Genomic DNA, 1,677 nt, shown 5'->3' with positions numbered 1-1,677 from the left:
CCTTTGACATACTTATATAATATGATTCATTGATGTATATATATAGCTAACTTAGATGTTTAAGACTTTTAGGCATTTATTTTTTCCAGCTGCTTTAAGGAAATAGTAGCCGCTTGAAAGAAACCACAAAAGTCCATAAATGCATTTGTTTATTTTATAAGGCACAATGTGTCATTGAAGAAAACAAAACAAAATGACAGACACAAAAAGATAAAAAAAAGTTACACAATAACAAAAAGTGCTAACATCCACAAGTTCATAAAGAAATCAAAAAAAAAAAAATCACTATTTTACATTTATTTTTGTTTTGTTTGTTTATGGATGTATATTATATGTATTTTTGTTTTGTTTGTTTTTATTCTGCTATGTACAATGCTTTGGCAATATGTAATATGTCATGCCAATAAAGCAATATGAATTGAGAGAAATCTCAGACATCTGATTTGTTGCTTTCTTATCAATTTTGATCAAGTTTGGGGTAATATAAAAAAAAAAATACTTAATACTTTTGTTCAGCAAGGACAATTAAATTTTCATTTGAACTTTTATTCATCCAATATATGAATCCATTTATCCAACAATCCTGAAGTAGTTCATATATGATGGTTTACACAAAAATATTAAGCAGCAAAAAATCATTTTTAACATTGATAGTAAGAATCTTTATTAATAAAGCACCAATAATGACAGATAATAATTAAGCACCAAATCAGCACATTAGAATGACTTATGAAGGATCATGTGACACTGAAGTCAGGAGTAATTACACTAAAAATTCTGCTTTGTTGACACAGGAATAAATTACATTTTAAAATAGAAAATCGTTATATTGTTTTAAAACCTTTACTCATTTTAAACTGTAATAATTTCACAATATTAGTGTTTGTAACCAAATAATATTGCATGTAAAGCTCTTTGAACTGTATCGGTTTGTTTGGAAAAGTGTTATCAATAATTTGATTGATACATACTTTTTTTTTTTAAATCAAATAAACAAAGCCTTGGTGAGCAGAGACTTCTTTTAAAAAATGTTTATTTTATAAGGCACAATGTGTCATTGAAGAAAACAAAACAAAATGACAGACACAAAAAGATAAAAAAAAGTTACACAATAACAAAAAGTGCTAACATCCACAAGTTCATAAAGAAATCAAAAAAAAAAAAATCACAGCAGGTCCAGTTGTCCAGCCTGATGATGTCACAGGGGTCAAAGTTGGATCACAGCTCTAACAGTGCTTGAATCATATCTGTAACATGGACACAACAGAGTTAAATCAGTTCCAATTGATTTTGCCGTTTACCTCACCACTCACTCAGCTCCATGTCCGGACCTGGATAGTTCATGCTCCTCTTCAGCATTCTGAAGGAATCTCCCGTAAGCATGTTAATTTCATCTCTCAGTCTCTGTCTGCCATCCAGAGTGAGATGCCACAGACACGACTTCCTCTTGCCGTCTCCAGACACCTGCTGCGGGGTCTTTTTAAAACTGTTGCTGAAACACAGATTATGGCGGATTGTGTTTTTCCACCCATCTGGAGCTGTAAGGAAAAAGGGGAAGTGCTCTCTAGAAAGACAGAAAGAAAATGGAATGATGAAAAACATTTTCCAAAAAACAAAATGTGTGTGTGTGTGTGTGTGTGTGTGTGTGTGTGTGTGTGTGTGTGTTAGAGAGACGGT

General features: G+C 31.7%; 1 protein-coding gene across 1 annotated transcript in view; it reads right to left on the bottom strand.

The window, feature by feature from the left end:
- Nucleotides 1–1,104: 1,104 nt before the first annotated feature.
- Nucleotides 1,105–1,677, bottom strand: part of foxr1 (forkhead box R1) — a 3,763-nt gene continuing 3,190 nt past the window's right edge. Inside the window, exons 5-6 of the mRNA XM_016490612.1 lie at nucleotides 1,332–1,564; nucleotides 1,105–1,247 (exon numbers count right to left, since the gene is read on the bottom strand). Coding sequence (XP_016346098.1) covers nucleotides 1,219–1,247; nucleotides 1,332–1,564 — 262 coding nt within the window. The 3' untranslated portion in view covers nucleotides 1,105–1,218. The remainder of the gene's footprint in view (nucleotides 1,248–1,331; nucleotides 1,565–1,677) is intronic.

Source organism: Sinocyclocheilus anshuiensis, unplaced genomic scaffold, assembly GCF_001515605.1.
Source record: "Sinocyclocheilus anshuiensis isolate Anshui unplaced genomic scaffold, SAMN03320099.WGS_v1.1 scaffold246, whole genome shotgun sequence".
Classification (NCBI taxonomy): domain Eukaryota; kingdom Metazoa; phylum Chordata; class Actinopteri; order Cypriniformes; family Cyprinidae; genus Sinocyclocheilus; species Sinocyclocheilus anshuiensis.
This window is presented reverse-complemented; position numbering and strand designations above follow the sequence as displayed.